The following is a 17,920-nucleotide window of genomic DNA, read 5'->3' as shown; positions in this document are numbered from 1 at the left end:
ACTTGATTCAGAAGTGCAGAATCATGCTGTTGACTTCCAGGGCTATGTCTAGTCACGCTCCATCCCCGTCTCTGCAGTTTCTCACAGCCTACAGTGTGAAATCCGGTGAGGAACTACTTTGTCTTGCCAAAAAGGCACTTTCTTTAGATTATTGCTGACTAGCCAAAGCACATTTCATTAATTATTGTATGTGCAATGCTTTTTTTTCAAATTGGAAATGAAAATGAGTCAGGTATATTGTCTTCATACATTTTGAACTTAACTAGCTGGAAACACATGAAAGAATATGTTAATACAATGAGATGAACGCTCAAAAAAATCTACTTCTACCCCCACAGGGCTTTTAGACATGTACCAGAACCTTGAAACAACATCAAAAGTAAGCAAAGATACAATTGTTACCAGCTATAGACTCCACTTCTTTTCACTGTTTCGTTGTGTCTCCCTGAAAACCATACCATGGAAAATTTGGCATCTCCTCAACTCAGAGATAAGCTTCAAAGTCCAGTTACCTACTGTACGTCGCCAAGGCCGCTCTTGTATGCACCGGCATTCACCCCAATCTCAGCCTTTGCCGGTAAATCTTCCTTGCATCCTTGTTCATATTCAGCTTAGATACCTCCAGCATTCCCATTTTATGCAACTTCCTGTCCTCCAACAGAGCAAATCTCAAATCCACATCCTCCAGCAGTTGCCACAGACTCACTCTACCCAATCTTTACCATCTCCTCCAGCCATACATCAACTTTAGCAACCTATAATCTTTTCACTCTGCATCCAATACCCCTTTTTCCCTTTGTATCAATAATCAGTAAGACTACAAAGGCTGATGGAAGTTTAGATAAAAAGTTGCCCTTTACTACTGTTGTGATACAACTACCTAGTTGAGTAGAAATAGTTTCAATAATCTTGAAAGAGTGCAGAGAATATTTACTAGAATGTTTCTGGACCTTGAGGACCTGAGTTATAGGGAAAATTTAAATAGGATAGATAGGTCTTTGGTCACTGGAACACTGGAGAATGAGGAAAGATCTTACAGAGGTATCCAAAATTATGAGGGGTGTACATTGAGTCAATTCTGGCAGGTTTTTCCCCCTCAGATTGGGTGAGACTAGACTAGAGGCAATTGGTTTAGGGTGAAAGGTGAAATATTTAAGGGGAATCTAATGGGGGATCTTCACACAGAGCATGGTGCAAGGGTGGAATGAGCTGCCAGTGGAAGTGGTAGATGTGAGTTCAATAGTAATATTTAAGAGAAGCTTGGATCAGTACATGGATCAGAGAGGTATGAAGGACGATAGTGCAGGTGTAAGTAGATGGGATTAAGTAGAAGACTAGCCCAGTAGGACAAGTTGAGTCAAAGGGACTGCTTCTGTGTTGGTACTGTAGTACTCTGAGTCTAGGTTTAACCAAAGTGATCCTGTCAGTTTCTCACTTGGCAATTTAGATTTACATAACTTTATTCCCCAGAGTTGTGTTTGAGTTATGGTGACAGACTTGAGCAACATTGGGTCTTTGATCCTATGTAAAAGGCTAGAGGTGGTAACAGAAATAGGGAGAACAAAGCAAGAAGGGACTTGAAACCATGGATGTAAATTTTAAAACTGGCATTGTCACCTACTCTTTATGTTCTGCACCAACTCTCTTTTATAATCTGTTTATTTTATTTTCCCCACTTCCACAAAGTTGAAAATTACTTCCAGTCATGTCTGGACTAAATACAGTGATGGTGTTTGATAGTGGCAGACCAAAACTAAAATACTTGTAGAAGATGAACTAGTCATGGAGTCTTCTGAGGCTCAGTATAGCATACAAGTACATTCCTAATTACAGTGTAAGACGGATACATCATTTAACAAATGTACTCTTCTCAGCTTTATACTTTACAGTTTGTAACCATCATTAAAAACAAAATAATAATCACAACTGCATAATATTTGATGCCACAATATTACTGTAAAACAACCACTGAGCACATTTAAAAGTACCTGAAAAATGAAACCAACTTATTTTTATTAAAATAGCTCCTTATTTTTTTTAAAAAAAGCATTATATTATAAGTAGTTAAGAATTGTAGGACATTTATTCAGGAGAGTTATGAGACTGTCAAATAGAGTAAAAACTATGAAAAATCTACATTTTGAGGAAGTGGATTGAGAGAGGTTGATAAGGGTTAGGGTGAAGGGAATAGGAAAGAGATTAGTGGCTGGGAAAGGAAACTGGTTAGTCATGCAGGGGATGCAAGGTGAGACAGAACTAAAAGGGAACAGTACTGGCAGTCCCAGATTACGTAAGGGTTCTGATTCTCAGAGAACCTTTTGTAAGCCAAGTTCTCCATAGATCAGAATCTTTCAATTATATAATTATGTCAAATCACTCTACATTCACTTACTATAATTCTTCATTGCATTGAATAATCACACCAACACCACCCACAATTAAACTAATATATTGTATCAAGTTATTAATGAATACCATGAAACATTTTACTATTGTAATTGGTAGTGTTATGAATGTGCAGCAACTCTGAGAATTCGCCCCCTCCTTTTTGAGAATCGCAAGATCGCTATTAATTCGGGTCTGGGACCCAGGAAATGAGAGAGAGACACGCAGAATACACAAGGTTTGGAATGTGTCCTGGCCTCAGCGAAACAAAACCACTGATAACGGCCATTGTCTCTTGGAGACGGAATTGTGTATTGAGTACTGTACTATTCATTGAAGCCCCTCAGGGGACGACCAGAGTGGGCTGGTTGAGGGATTGCATCATCCCAACCTGATTGACATCTGAGATCCCGTGAGTAAGGATAAAAGAGGGTCTGGGGAACAACCCCTTTAGACGCACCAGGAGAAACGCTGGAAATCCAGTGACAGCGTTTTATAGCGAACGCCGGTGAGGGCTTGTGTGCGTCCTCCCTTGCCAGGGTGGTGGGCTCATCACGGAAGAACGGCTTAGGTAAAGGAGAGGCCACAAGTGAACGGCCACACCAACGGGACTTCTGATGGATCAAAATCATAAAAGGAAAGCCGGCAAGTTTTTCTCCCAAAGCTCTCTCTCTCTCCAACCATTGCAACCCAGCGGTCCCCAAAGGCTGCAGCCTGCATGAACTGAGTGAACTTTATATTTCCATTGGACAATACATTATCCCCTAGACAACGATAGAGCTTATTTCTTATTGATTATTATTATACCCGCACTTTTAGATTTAGTATTGACGACGTATATTATCTGTATATTTGCATTGATATTATTTGTGTATTTTTACTAATAAATACTGTTAAAAATAGTATCATCAGACTTCAACGGACCTCTCTATCTTTGCTGGTAAGTGACCCAGTTACGGGGTTCGTAACAACGTGGGGCCTCGTCTCGAGATTTGATACCAAATTGGAGGGCCAGTAAATCGGGCTTTTAAGTCTAAACTTGAATCTGGTTGTTCGGGTAGCCAGACGGGAAACCAGCAAAGATGGACGTTGACGAATTTATAGAAAACACGACTCTGGAGGCGCTAGAGGCTGCCACAAAGTCGGACTTGATAAATATTGCGAAAGGACTAAACCTCGCAGAGGTGAGGTTGTCAATGAAAAAGCGGGAGGTGCGGAAGGCCATAACTCAGTATTATATTGTGAAGAATGTGTTTTCGGCTGAGGTATTGGAAAATATCCCTGAAAAGGTACCAGCTAGTGGGACGGCTCAGTTAGAGTTGGAGAAATTAAGGTTGGAACATGAAATTAAGTTAAAGCAGTTGGAAGCAGCCAAAAAGGAAAAAGAAAGAGCTGAAAAGCAAAGGGAGCATGAGCTCCAGCTAAAGGAGTTAGAGGTGAAGAGGGAGCATGAAATTAAGTTAAAACAGCTGGAAGCAGCTGAAAAAGAGAAGGAGAGAGCCGAGAAGGAGAGGGAGTATGAGGAGAAGGAGAAACAGAGGCAACATGACTTGGACATGGAGAAGTTCAGGCAAGAGCGAAGAGCTCAAGGGCCAGACCAAGAGGAGAGATTTAATGTTAGTAGGGAGTTTGGGTTAGTACCTCCGTTCGAGGAGACGGATGTTGATAGTTATTTCTTGCATTTTGCAAAGGTGGCAGTGAGTCAGAAGTGGCCCAAAGATCAGTGGGTGGCGTTGTTACAAAGTGTGTTAAAAGGGAAGGCACAACGGGCATATGCGGCATTGTCCATGGAGGAGGAGGAGTTTGAGAATTATGAGAAAGTAAAGGAGGCCATTCTTCGGACCTATGAATTGGTACCTGAAGCATATAGACAAAAGTTCAGAAATTTAAAGAAAGGGTGGAATCAGACGTATGCAGAGTTTGCCTATGAGAAGGGTGTGATCTTGGATCACTGGTGTGTAGCAGAAATGGTGGAAGAAGATTTTTGGCATCTCAGGGAGTTAATTCTGATTGAGAAATTTAAAGGTTGTGTTTTGGATGATATCCAGATGTACTTGAACGAGAAGCCGAATAAGTCCATATCCGAATTTGCTAGGTTCGCAGATGAATATGCCCTAACCCACAAGACAAAGTTTTCCTCGAATAAAAGTTACCAGAGAGACTGTGGGAACGGTAGAGAAAGTCCGCCGGCTGAGGCAGAGATCCCGCCGGGAGCTAGCGGTAAAACTAAGGAGGAGGAAAGGCAAGATGGCAGGAGAGGTCCTGGCTTGACCTGTTTTAATTGTGGAAAGGTGGGTCATATTGCATCTAAGTGCCTTGCTCCGAGGAAGGAGATAGGAAAAGGGAGAGCAGCAGTCCCTACAGGATGTATTGTGGTGATCAGTAAATCGACGAGAAAGCCCCAGGTAGACAGAATACGAGAGGGGCCTGAGAAACTTATTGCAGAAGGAACCATGTCTGTGAAAGAGGGAGAAACACCAGTTCCAGTGCGGATCTGGAGCTGAGCAGTCATTGATTCGCAGTAAGGTACTAGATTTTGGTCGCAAGACTGGAGAGGTAGCTTTGAGAGGCATAGGAAAAGGGACAGAAGCGGTACCTTTGCATAGGATCATTATAAATTGTGAGCTGGTATCTGGACCAGTTGAAATAGGGGTGCGATCAGAATTCCCGAGAACTGACGTAGACATCCTTCTGGGTAACGATTTAGCTGGTGGTGACGTTTGGTCGGCCATGGAGCTGACGAGCCAGCCTGTAAGTGTTGAGGACCCGCCCCTAGATTCCAAGATCTATCCTGCATGCGCGACCACTCGCAGCATGTCGAGAAAGGCAGCTGAGAAAGAGGCCAGTTTAAATCAGGCCAGTATCGATTTGGCAGAGACATTTTTACCGACCCTGTACCAAGAGGAGTTAGAGGGTGGTAAAACGGAGAATAGGAAAGTGAAAGAGAGTAAGGGAGAGGAGGTAGACCTTCCCTTAGCCAGGAGGAAATTTATAGAGGCACGGAGTAAAGATGAGAAACAGACAAGGCTGTTAGAAGGTCCAGGGTTGGACATGGATGATCTGTCTGGTTTGGCAGAACTGTTTGAAGAAGTTGAAAATTCTAAAGGTGTTCCCGATAATGAAATGAGGGCAGTCCTAGATGAAAAGGATGCCATTACCTTGAAGAAGTCTGCTGGGTTGGCAGATGAGGTTGTTTCAGCCCGCGGGGTTGAGTTTACTCCGGAAGGGAGTTGCCCAGAGAGTAACTGGGAGGATCAGGGGAACTTAGAATTTGAAAAGGGTATGGGTATTGAAAGCCTGGAAGAGGCAGATGTCCAGTTTGAGTGTGTTCAAGATGTGGATGCACGTGGTACTGAACCTAGTAATGGAGCTCAGGAAAAGTCTGAGGTATTTGATTCAGTTGAAAAGGAATGCAGTCCTTGTGGGTCAGATGGACCTGGTTCAGTGAAGAAAGGGTTAACCTTGGTACTAGTGGGAAGTGAGAATTCCCAGTTGTTTGTGTTCGAAGGTGTGTTAAAAGTTAGTGAGGAGATAAAAGGTGGTGATGTGAATCTTATTATTGAAGGAAAAGGGAAAAGTGTAGTTCCTAAATTGAATGAAGAAAATTTAAAGTCTGGATTGGTGTCAGAAGCAGCAACCAGGCTGCAGAGACAAAGGCTTGGTAACAGGGTGCCTGCGAATCAATTACAGGTTGATTTGGAATGTAAAGGTGCCCCACACGCTATTGTTATTCAAGAGTGTGCTGTGAAGAGGCAGAATTTGAAATGCTGTTTGGACAAAGATCCCAATTGAATCTTAAATTGAAAACTAATAGCATGAAGGGTCCTGAAGATAAAATTAACGACTTGCTTAAAATTAAAGAATTGTGTGGAAATTCGGAAAATGGTCTAAGTTTGGAACACATTGTTGATAAAATAACTCCTATGAAAGGAGCATGTGAAAGCCTATTCCACACTGATGCACAAGCTAACCACGTGGGAGTTAACTGGAAACGGGGCGAGGGTTGACGGGATGCCACTTTAAATAACAGGATCCGGTTTTAAGGGATTTCAACAAAGCATGTGAATAATAAAGACAACCCCATGGAAGATTGACTGTTAAGTTTGAAAGTAACATAAAGATTAGTATTTGCATGAACTTTTGTAATATACACGCAAGCTAAGATCACAACTCTTTAGTTTTCATTTGCTGAAGAAAAGGAGTAAAAATAGGTGGTTATTAAATTGGAGTCTGATGCTACAAGAATTTATTAAGGTACAAGATGTTAAGATATTAAAGGAAGTGACAATGTAATCGCTGTTTAGATGCTGAATTGAATGTATAACTGTATTACTCTGTAGTGAAAAAAAACTCTTTTGTATTGTGTTAGCTTCTGAAAATCCTGTAAGACTCTGTAATAATTAATTTTTACCTGTGGTAAAAATCTTAGAAGAAAGGGGGTGTTATGAATGTGCAGCAACTCTGAGGGGCCGAAGGGTACAAAGTCGCCCCCCCTCCTTTTTGAGAATCGCAAGATCACTATTAATTCGGGTCTGGGACCCAGGAAATGAGAGAGAGACACGCAGAATACACAAGGTTTGGAATGTGTCCTGGCCTCAGCGAAACAAAACCACTGATAATGGCCATTGTCTCTTGGAGACGGAATTGTGTATTGAGTACTGTACTATTCATTGAAGCCCCTCAGGGGACGACCAGAGTGGGCTGGTTGAGGGATTGCATCATCCCAACCTGATTGACATCTGAGACCCCGTGAGTAAGGATAAAAGAGGGTCTGGGGAACAACCCCTTTAGATGCACCAGGAGAAACGCTGGAAATCCAGTGACAGCGTTTCATAGCAAACGCTGGTGAGGGCTTGTGTGCGTCCTCCCTTGCCAGGGTGGTGGGCTCATCATGGAAGAACGGCTTAGGTAAAGGAGAGGCCACAAGTGAACGGCCGCACCAATGGGACTCCTGACAGATCAAAATCATAAAAGGAAAGCCGGCAAGTTTTTCTCCCAAAGCTCTCTCTCTCTCCAACCATTGCAACCCAGCGGTCCCCAAAGGCTGCAGCCTGCATGAACTGAGTGAACTTTATATTTCCATCGGACAATACATTATCCCCTAGACAACGATAGAGCTTATTTCTTATTGATTATTATTATACCCGCATTTTTAGATTTAGTATTGACGACGTATATTATCTGTATATTTGCATTGATATTATATTTGTGTATTTTTACTAATAAATACTGTTAAAAATAGTACCATCAGACTTCAACGGACCTCTCTATCTTTGCTGGTAAGTGACCCAGTTACGGGGTTCGTAACAGTAGCTTGAAAAATGCTTTTAAAAAGTATCAGAGACTTTGTGGAAAGTTCGTTTCTGTACGTCAGGTCATTTGTTACCCCCAGGGAATCCCCGTATAATGAATACTGAAAAAATTCCATGAAGATATTCAAAATATTCCTTTTCCAGCAATGCTTCTTATCATGGCCTCAGCTCGCCCCATTGTCAATAAGCTTTTCCACAAAGGACAAGATCTAAAGATGATTCAGCTTTCAATAATCACCAACTCTTAACTCATGTTGTGCAGGATCTTAGGAAAGTAAAGATTCCTGTCCAGCTAAGATGCTCAGAAAATGTGCTAAACGTGGTCAAGTAGCCTCAGTATTGAGTGGAGGGTGTGGTTTATGGTGAAGCTTCTGTTGTAGATGTGCAAACAACAAGAAGCTCAGACACGTGATAGGAGGTGAATACCTGCCGAGTTGTGGATGCAGTGGACAGTAGGAAAGTGAATAGAAACACGGAAAACAGTGAGTGAGGGCTTAGGCTTGGATGATGTGATCAGAGTACTAGTCTTATCTTAAAAACTTCAGTGTAGCTACAGAATTTTATCTTTCATCGCAGCTGTATCCTGGTAGCTAAGACCCTGTCATCAACACTCTCTTCGGTTGTGATATTGCTGGCCACTACATAACACCCAATCTAGAACTGCATTTTCCCTAGAGGCTCGACCACAAGCTGCTCTAAAAATTTATCTCTTAGGCATCCTACAAATTCCCTCTCTTGGGATCCAGCATCAGCCGGATTTTCCCAATCTACCTGCATATTGAAATCCCCCATGACTATCTCAACATTGTCATTTTTACATGATTTTTCTATCTTCCATTGTAATTTTTAGCCCTCATCCTAGTTACTGTTCAAAGGCTTGTAAATAGCACACATCAGGGTCTTTTTACCCTTGAGTTTCTTAACTCCACCAACAAGGACTCTATGTCTTCTTATCCTACATCACTTCTTCCTAAGGATCTGATTTCATTTTTTACCAACAGAGCCACACCCCCCTCCCCCCCCCCCCCCCACCCCGCCTACCTGACTGGCCTTTCAATACAATATGTATCCTTGGATGTTAATCTCCCAACTATGTTCTTCCTTCAGCCACAACTCAGTGATACCCTCAACAACATGCCTGCCAATCTCTAACTGCACTACAAGATCATCTACCTTATTCTGTTTACTTTGTACATTCAAATATAACACACCCTGTCCTGTATTCATCACTCTTCAATTTTGGCCCCCTGTTACATTTTAACTCATCCCACTGACTGCAATCTTGCCCCATCATCTGCCTAAACTTCTTCAGTTTCACTATACACTGCACTTGTTTGTATACCGACTGCCCCAACCTCAGCCCTGTCACTCCATCAGCTCTGGCAAACCTGCCCGCAAAAATATTAGTCCCTCTTGGGTTCAGGTGTACAGGTCCTTTTTGTACAGGTCACACCTTCCCCAGAAAAGATCCCAATGATCCTGAAATTTGAAACCTCCTCTCCCTGCACCCCACAGCAATTGTTCAGCCATGCATTCATCTGCTAAATCATCCTAATCTTACCCTCACTTGTGTGTGGCACAGGCAGAAATCCAGAGGTCCTGCTTTTTAGATTTCTACCTAGCTCCCCATATTCTCTCTTCAGGACTTCCTCCCTTTACCTACCTGTCGTCGGTACCAATATGTACCATGACTTCTGACTGTTCACGCTTCGCCATAAGAATGATGTAGACCTGATCCGAGACATTCCTCACTCTGGCATCTGGGAGGCAACATACTATCCGGGCGTCTCTTTCACGTCCACAGAATCCGCTGTTTGCTCTTCTACAGAATTCCCTATCACTACTGTAATCACTACAGAACCCCTTGCCTTCTGAGCCACAGGGTCAGACTCTGTTACAGAGATCAAGTCACTGCAGCTTCCCGTTTCCGACCCCCCCCTCCCCAACAGTATCCAGGGCGGTGAACATTATTGAGGGGAACAGCCACAGAGGCACCCTGCAGAACTATATCTGTGCAAAGTGCACCAAGCTGCAGCACCTTAGAGACCTTCAACACATACAAGAAAATGAGACGGCTATTCCCTTTCCCTCTCCCGAAAGTCACCAAGGTACCTGTTTCCTGCAACTTAGGGGTAACTACCTTCCTGTAGCTCCTATCTATCACCTTCTCATTTTCTTATATGTGTTGAAGGTCATCCAGCTGAGCTCTAGTTCCTTAACACGTTCTGTAAGGAGCTGCAGCTTGGTATACTTTGTGCAGGTATACTTATCAGGGTGACTGGAAGTCTCCCAAAATCCCCACATCTCACACAAAAACATACCACTAACTCTGGACCCATTCTCAGTGCCCTGGCTACAGTATGTACTAATTTACTAGAACCTCTGTCTGTGCTTGCCCGAGCCTCACCACTCTAACACTGTCCACTCCAACAATGGCTACTCTGCTATACCTCACTTCTTTTTATTGGCTGCTGCCAAACACCTTACAGATAATGATTGCAACCCACCAAAAAGTCCTGAAAGCAACTGAGCCCCTCATATACCTCACACTGCATCACCAACAAATGAACTCTTGCATTGATTGCAGCCCACTGAAAAAAAATCAACTGTCATCAGCAGCCAAAATGCCCTTCCCTCTCGAGGTGCTGGCTGAATTTAAGTTCACAGGCAGAAATCAATTTCACTACAACAGCTCATACTCTTTCAGTTCAAACAAAAGAAAATCTGCTGGAAGTCCAAGCAACATACACAAAATGCTGGAGGAACTCAGTAGGCCAGGCAGCATCTCTGGAAAAGTGTAAAAAGTCAGTATTTCGGGCCAAAACCCTTCAGCAAATCCTAATGAAGGGTCTCAGCCCAAAATGTTGACTGTTTACTCTTTTCCATAGATGCTGTCTGGCCTGCTGAGCTCCTTGAGCATTTGTTGTGTGATATTTGTTAAATGATTGACTTTTTTCACCTTCTCCCTAAGTAGCTATAGAAGGTTTCACAAAATATATATAAATCTTTGGTTATTTTCTTCCCTAACTATCTTTTCCCATGAGTTCTAGAACATTTTGGGAAGGCAGGGAAGAAATCACTTGGGGTCCTGACAGAGATAATTGCATCATTGTTAGAAGACCACAGGGTAGCTAATGTTGGGCCTTTATTTAAGGAGAGTTGCACGGATAAACCAGGAAGCTGCAGGGCAGTGAGGTTAATACCAAAAAAGCAAGGACCGATTAAGGATAGTCAGCATTGGGGAATAGTGGGCAGTATTATGTGGGAAATAGTGTCCCAGGACATTGATTGAATTTTTTTTGAAGAGAATAGGCAAGATCAGAGCATCACACACTGTGTGTATGCAAGGTGCTTAACAAGGTCCTGAATGGTAGACTTACCTAGAAGGCTAGAGCATATGGGATCTAGGGTGAGCTAACCAACTGGATACAAAATTGACTTGTTGGCAGGAGTCAGAGGGTGGTAGTGGAGGGTTGTTTTACAGATTGGAAATCATGGGCTGATGCTGGGTCCATCATTGCTTGTCATCTAAATCAATGATTTAGAATGAAAATATACTGATTTTGTGTGGATGACACCAAAATTGTTTATTCAGAGGACAGTGAAGAAGGTTATTTGAGATTATAACAGGATCTGGGAAAGTGGGTCAAACAATGCCAGATGGAATTTAACTCAGACAAATGCAAAATAAAATAAAAACAGGGCAGGACTTATACACTAAGTGGCAGGGTCATTGAACAACACGGAGACTGAGGGGTACAAGTACATTGCTCCTTGACAGTGGTGATGGGAGAGTGAAGAAAGCATTTGGCACATTTCCCTTTATTGGACGGGGCATTGAGTAATGATTGGGGTGTTATCTTACAACTGTACAGGATACTGGTGAGAGCAGGCTTGGAGTACTGTGTGCATTTCTGGTTGTCCAGCTGTGATTAGGCTGCAGTAAAGATTTACAAGGATATTACTGAAACTGAAGGGCTTGAGTAATAATGTGAATATGTAGGTTAGGGCTTATTCCAGGAAGTGTATAAGACTGACCTTACAGGGGTATATAAAATCATAAGGGGCATAGATAAGGTGAATATCCAGTGATTTCCCCAGGGTCATGGAGGCTAAAACCAGAGGACATAGTTTTGTGAGAGAAAAGGGACTTTAGAGTAATATTTTTCATATAGTGGGTGGTGGGTAATTGCCAGAGGAAGTGGTAGAGGTAAGTCCAATTACAACATTTGGAAGACATTTGAATAGGTACATAGAGAGGAAAAGTTTCAAAATTCAAAGTAAATTTATTATCAAAGTACATATATGTCACCATATACAACCCTGAGATTCATTTTCCTGTGGGCATACACAGTAAATCCAAGAAACACAATCGAATCAATGGAAGACCACAACCAGTAGTTCAGCCAAATAACCAATGTGCAAAAGACAACCAACTGTGCAAATACAAAAAAAAAGATAAATAAATAAGCAATAAATATCCAGACTATAGGATGAAGTGTCGTTGAAAGTGAGCCCATGGGTTTGGTGATGGGGTGAGTGAAGTGGAGTGAAGTTATCCCCACTGATTCAAGACCCTGATGGTTGAGGGGTAATAACTATTCTGAACCTGGTGGTGTGGGTCCTGAGGCTCCTATAACTTCTTCCTGATGGCAGCAACGAGAAGAGAGCATGGCCTGAGTGGTGGAGATCCTTGATGACGGATGCAGCTTTCCTGTGACTGCGTTCCGTGTAGATGTCTCAATTTTGGGGATGGCTTCACCAGTGATGGACTGGACCGTACTTGTCATGTTTAGAGTAATTAGAGGGGTATGAGCTGAACACAGGCAATGCCATGTCAGTAACACACACAATACGCTGGAGGAACTCAGCAGGTCAGGCAGCATCTATGGTAAGAAATAGAGTTGATGTTTTGTGCCGGGACCCTTCATCAGGATTCTCGGCTAATGATGAGCATCGACGAAGGGTCTTGGTCAGAAATGTTGACTGCTTATCCATTTCCATAGATGCTATCTGACCTGCTGAGTTCCTCCAGCATTTTGTGTGTGTTACTCTGGATTTCCAGCATCTGCAGAATCTCTTGTGTCTACTAGTAGGTCTAGCTCAGGTAGGCAGCTTAGTTGGCATGGACAAGTTGGGTAGAAGGACCTGCTTCAGTGCTGTACAACTCTATGACTCTGTTCTATAATAACTTCCATGGTGTTTAGAACCAAGACAAGTTTATAATGGTTACATGTGCCACCATGCAGCATTTGTATAGAAATCAAATTAAACGACATTCAAGATTATGTAAACTGATTATGTGAAGACATTTTTATCTTTGCATATTATTGTCAGAGATATTGCCAAGGACTGCAATTTCCACCATCTGAGAGGAGAGAACATGATTACTGTAGCCTAATCTGCAGCTGTTAACTCTGATCCATATCAATTGATTGACTTTCTCCCTCCTCCCTGATATGGTGTTATATTTAGTGGCCATGCCACTGTACACTGAAACAAAAATGTTAAAGCTCAGTGAGTAAATATTATGGAATTAAGTGATTCATCATGTTTTTAAGTTACTTTGTATAGGTCCCAAATTAAACTTGATCATAGATGGTAGCACGCTTGAATGCACCAGCTTCTATGGGGTCAACCAAAGGTGTTACTGTCTTTTTAAAATGTACTTTAAGACATTAAGAACTTAAAGTAGAGCAGGTCTACCCCATCAGCGAGTTGCTTGTTGGCGAAGAAACTGAAGAAGTGGGACTTGGTGTAGACTATGACACTGTCTGTGACAGAGAGACATCGGTGAGTGAAGGAGGCATGCGGTCTAACGGTGAGTGATCGTCTTAGCGACTTATCTTGTGATCACAAGACCCTGTTGGACATTGGTGGTGTGTAATGCTGCAAGCTGAATTTATTGGTTTATTGACTAAAGGTGGGGTTGGATGGCGGGAGCTGTGTGGCCTCGGTTGTAGTGCTGACTAGGCTTAAGCCACCGTGTTGCCCGTTTACAGCTGCCCAGGGGGAGGCATCGGAGTTGGGCACTCCACCGGAGTGCTGGAAGTGGTGTGTCATGCTGTCTATACCGGAATCGATGCTGTCCCCCAGTGTTCACTCCACAGAAGATAAACTGTATTGTGTTCTACTCCAGACTGCTGCAACAGTCATGGAGTCAGGGACTTGGACAGTACAGTATTTTTTTTGTGACTGTATTTTACTGCCATCTTATATATGTTATTTGTGTGTTGTTGCATGTATGACTGTTGGTAATGTGCTTCTCACCTTGGCCCTTGAGTATCGCTGTTTCGTTTGGCTGTATTCATAGGTAATCATGTACGGTTGAATGAACTTGATACAATAACCAATTCTTAATCTTTGTTAGTAAAGCTTTGACTGCTATTTTCCACCAAACCACATAGATAAATAATTATTAATTTATCTAAGTGTTTTTGATCCCTTGCTGCAAGGAAATTTTAGGTACATAACTTTCAGATGTGCCGAAATAGTTCTTTAATTCATTGTCATCATGAAATTGGCCGTTTTGTTGCAGCCATACAGTCCGATACATAAAAAAATTATGTTAAGTTGCAAAAAGAAATTTTCAAAAGAAAATAGTGCAAAAAGAGAGTGAAGTAGTGAGGTAGTGTTCATAAATCCATGAACCATTCAAAAATGTAACAGTGGTGGGGAAGAAGCTGTCCCTAAAATGTTGAATGTGCAGCTTCCTTCAGTTTTTGGAGTTTTCTCCTTGTTGCCAATTGGCAGTCTGGGGTTCCGAGTGGACCATATATTTTTGTGCAAAGGAGGGGTTGGGGATTTGGGGTCTGATGTTCTTGTTGGTGTCTCTGTGTTGATGATCTGTTAGTTTTTGTGAGCGAGAGAGGGGGTTGGGGGTTTGATGCGATTGTCACTGTTCTTTTCTGTGAGGGAGGAGGTTGGGGGTTTCATGTTATTATTGCTGCTTTTTATGAGGATAAGTTATGAGGGAGAGTTATGAGGATTTGATGTTTTTATTGCTGCCTTTTTTGTGAGGGAGGTTGCTGGGGGCTCAGGGTTCAATGTCCCAGCCACCATTTTCCATGTGGGCGATCTGTTAGTTTTTGTGTGGGGGAGGGGATTTGGGGTTTGTGAGTTTTGTTTCTTTTTCCATTTTGTGTGTGTGTGGGGGGGGGGGTGATGTCTTTTCTCTTTTCTGTATTTCATGGCTATCTGGAGAAGACGGATATCAGAGGTGCATTGTCCACGCATACTTTGACAATTAAATGAACCTTTGAACCTTTTTTTCCCGGGGTCTGTACCTCCTTTCTGATGGTAGTAATAAGATGAAGGAATTGGAACAAGACAGTATCTACTTATGACACAATGTTAATTATCCTTAAGAACCACAGCTACCACTTACTTGTGCACCAAAATATGTGGATCTCAGATCGGACTCTACAGCCATCTGAGGACCCACAAATAGACAACCGCTTAGGAGAACATCATACTCGACTTGAGTGATCGCACTGCTACTACTCTTAGAAACTATAATAGGAGAGAATGCACTTGACTAACGACACTCAGTTATTACAGAACCTAGATGTCGTTTTATCATCATATCAACAAGTTCTAAGAATATATGAAAACAAGAACAGGAATCGATAGCTGGAGAAATTATTAGTCCTTACAGTCACTGGAACCAAAACTGTTCCCAAGCATTTAAAACTGTTTCTGTAAGTTCACTTTTGTAGGATTTCTCCATATAAAATAACCAGTCAGAAGACAGGCAGTAACACTAATTCAATGTTCAGCTTACCTACTTCATCCCTGATATGAGCAAGCTCAATGGAGAGTTCTTTCTCTTTGATAAGGGCACTTTCACTCTGCAAATAGGAATAATAAAAAGTAAAAACAGTAAGGCAATGCCACAAGAGATCAATTTAATCCAGTCTGCTCAGTGAAAACATGGTACCTTCTATAACAGGCAAGCATCCACAGGCTAGCAGGGATGCGTGTTCATCCTTTGCATTCTATTCTTAGTTAGACATGGAACTAATTATAAATATGATTTCTTGATGATTTTATTTAATGCATTAGCTACAAAGGTTTTGGTGACTTAATTTTCAAAGTAAGGGAAAGGCGTCATTGTTTATAGTGTTTGAATGCATCTTTTCTGAAAAATATGCATGCAAAATTTTGCAGTACTGTGAAACATCTAAATGACTGCAAGAGGTTAATAAATACACAAAAATGCTGTGTGTTACCATGGAAAGCCAGGAACGTGAGCATGAGAAACTAACTTCAAGAGGTATTAAAAAGCTACCTCACTTACTTCCCCCTCTCATTCCAATCAAAAACATCTGTGGCAGTATAACATTTCTAACACATGGACTAAAAACTGTGAATGAACAAAAAAGAATTGGGGTCACCCCTCATTGTAACGTCATCTCTTTAAGACAGAAAATGGCTATTTTAAGTTATTACCATGGTCAGAGTTGTGAACTCGCCTGTATCTTTGTGATATCTCCTCTATCTTTAACATTTACAAAACAATCGTGTTAAATTACAGGGCCAATAGAAAATAAATACATTTTCTTACCATTAAGCTCTTTGAAAATCATAACAGCAGTTCCTAAAAAATTCTAACTAAAGAAACACAGGACTTTAATCGCCACCCTGTGACAGTTGCACAGAAAGCAAGAATAGAAGTTGAATTACCCTCTTGTCCAGACAGCCAAAGCAGTAATATAATTTGCAACAGCAATGGCCCATCCTAGCAGGCTTGGTGATACACAAGCCTGCTTCATTCAAACGATCTTCTCACAGGTCCTTTGCTGCAATGATTTTTTAGTAAATGCTGCACACTGGCAACAGCTACCCCTACCTGTATGTGACACTAAGAACTACCTTATTCTTCTTAATATTTCCAGAAACACAGAAAGTGTGAGGAGGATACAGGCAGATTATCAACATCCTGCTGAAGGGGAAGTTACTGTGCCGGTATAAGCTGCGTCAGAATGAGGCTGATCAATACTCACACTATGGGTATGATGCTGATTCCATCATTCTTAAAGCTGACTACATTATGGTACTGTAATGTGTTAATGTAACATACAAAAAAATGAAGAAAATCCACTGAAGTGTAAAAATGATTAATTACATCATGGAATGATTCATTGCCATCATAACAGAGGCATAAATCCACACTCCTGCTTGCAGATTGAGGCTGCTATCTGGCTGTTGAAAAGAGATCTCATTTTAAAGTCACATTCTGTTGTGCAGCCACTAGCTTTATTGTGGTAATGGGTGGGATTGCAATAATTCAAACACAGATAGGCTCTAGATATCTCTATTTAGATTGTAAATAAGAAATAAAGCCGGGCTGCAGAGTAAGTAAATCAATTCAGTTCTGTTCTCTCACTTAGTGTCCTTTTTAGGGTTATAAAAAAGAAAGTAGTGGAAATATAAAGCAGAGTACATCAGTATCAGAGAAATGAAAATACAGGTTCATGTCTCAGAGAATCCTTGTCTTATAATTAACCTCTTACTAACATGTGAGGCTGTCTTTTCCTTTTACAGTTGCTGATCTATTTCTTCAGGTCCAACACATTCATACTTTATTTTTGTTCATCTCCAGCTAAGTCGAACTGAAAGAAACATTCATCATGATAACCAGAATTAACTTCAAAGCTACAGCACAATGGAAGAGGAAATCAGGAATAGGCAGAATGGAGAAGCATTCAAGGCATCCGCTGTCACCAGATGTGAAGAGCTGAACATGTGACTCTCTACTCCTAGGGGATGGGCAGTGAGACATGGTGAGGCCTCAGTTAATATACACCTGAGGGCCCGATCTCGTAATGCCCTGATAGCATTTGACAGGAGGCAAATTTAGGAGACACCTGCTACATTTTTAAAGATTAATTTTGAGAATCTGGGCCCATATCTAATTAGCTGGCATTAAAAGCTATTAAGAATGCTGTGAACAATTAAACACTGGAGCACAACAAAATAGGAGCAGGCGTAGGCCATCGACTCTACCTAGGCCACATGGCCTCACAAAACAGTCCTTTTGTTCTGTAGGTTGATCTGCCTTAGCACTTAACTCCTGCACCAGTTCCCTATAATCCTCTGTTTCCTAATCTTTTGTAAGTATAATTCCATATTAAATTCTTCAGTAATCTGTTCTCCACAACTCTCTCCAAGATAAGAATTCCATAGAAATCACCCCCCCCCCCCATAAAAAGTGTGTGTGT

At 41.7% G+C, this 17,920-nt stretch overlaps 1 protein-coding gene across 9 annotated transcripts in view; it reads right to left on the bottom strand.

Annotated features, from left to right (window-relative positions):
- The window catches only part of LOC140726875 (microtubule-associated tumor suppressor candidate 2-like), a 442,790-nt gene that overhangs the window by 31,573 nt on the left and 393,297 nt on the right, over positions 1-17,920 (bottom strand). For all 9 annotated transcript variants that reach the window (XM_073043825.1, XM_073043824.1, XM_073043822.1 and 6 more), the window contains one exon: positions 15,481-15,547. In XM_073043825.1, the coding sequence (XP_072899926.1) occupies positions 15,481-15,547 (67 nt within the window). The remainder of the gene's footprint in view (positions 1-15,480; positions 15,548-17,920) is intronic.

The sequence above is a fragment of the Hemitrygon akajei genome, chromosome 4, assembly GCF_048418815.1.
Source record: "Hemitrygon akajei chromosome 4, sHemAka1.3, whole genome shotgun sequence".
NCBI lineage: Eukaryota > Metazoa > Chordata > Chondrichthyes > Myliobatiformes > Dasyatidae > Hemitrygon > Hemitrygon akajei.
Note: the sequence above shows the minus strand (reverse complement) of the source record. Positions and strands in the feature narration are given on the sequence as shown.